Source organism: Penaeus monodon, chromosome 15 (genome assembly GCF_015228065.2).
Source record: "Penaeus monodon isolate SGIC_2016 chromosome 15, NSTDA_Pmon_1, whole genome shotgun sequence".
In the NCBI taxonomy this organism is placed as follows: domain Eukaryota; kingdom Metazoa; phylum Arthropoda; class Malacostraca; order Decapoda; family Penaeidae; genus Penaeus; species Penaeus monodon.
The window spans coordinates 7,444,916-7,445,156 of record NC_051400.1 but is presented as its reverse complement, the minus strand read 5'-3'; the positions used below and the strand labels follow the sequence as shown (position 1 = coordinate 7,445,156).

Sequence of the window (241 nt, the reverse complement as noted above, 5' to 3'; positions counted from 1 at the left end):
CTCCCCCCTCCCCCCCCCAAAAAAAAAGGCGAAAAGGTCTCCAATCTCCCCGTTCAACCGGATTTCTGTCTCACTCACTTATCCGAATAGACAGCGTGGTCAACTACAGGATAAGATTTCGGACACTCCTTGATGTGGCAGAAGCGACCTCCGAAACCCGGCCGACACTGGCACTCGTTGCGGCCTATGCAGGTGCCGCCGTTGCTGAAGAATTGAAAAAAAGGAGATTAGAGGGTGATAA

The 241-nt window shown here is 52.3% G+C and overlaps 1 protein-coding gene across 1 annotated transcript in view; it reads right to left on the bottom strand.

Annotated features, from left to right (window-relative positions):
- LOC119581721 (neurogenic locus notch homolog protein 1-like) overlaps positions 1-241 on the bottom strand; it is a gene marked incomplete in the record, with an annotated part of 24,689 nt that overhangs the window by 14,400 nt on the left and 10,048 nt on the right. The window contains 1 exon segment of the mRNA XM_037929846.1: positions 79-204. Coding sequence (XP_037785774.1) covers positions 79-204 — 126 coding nt within the window.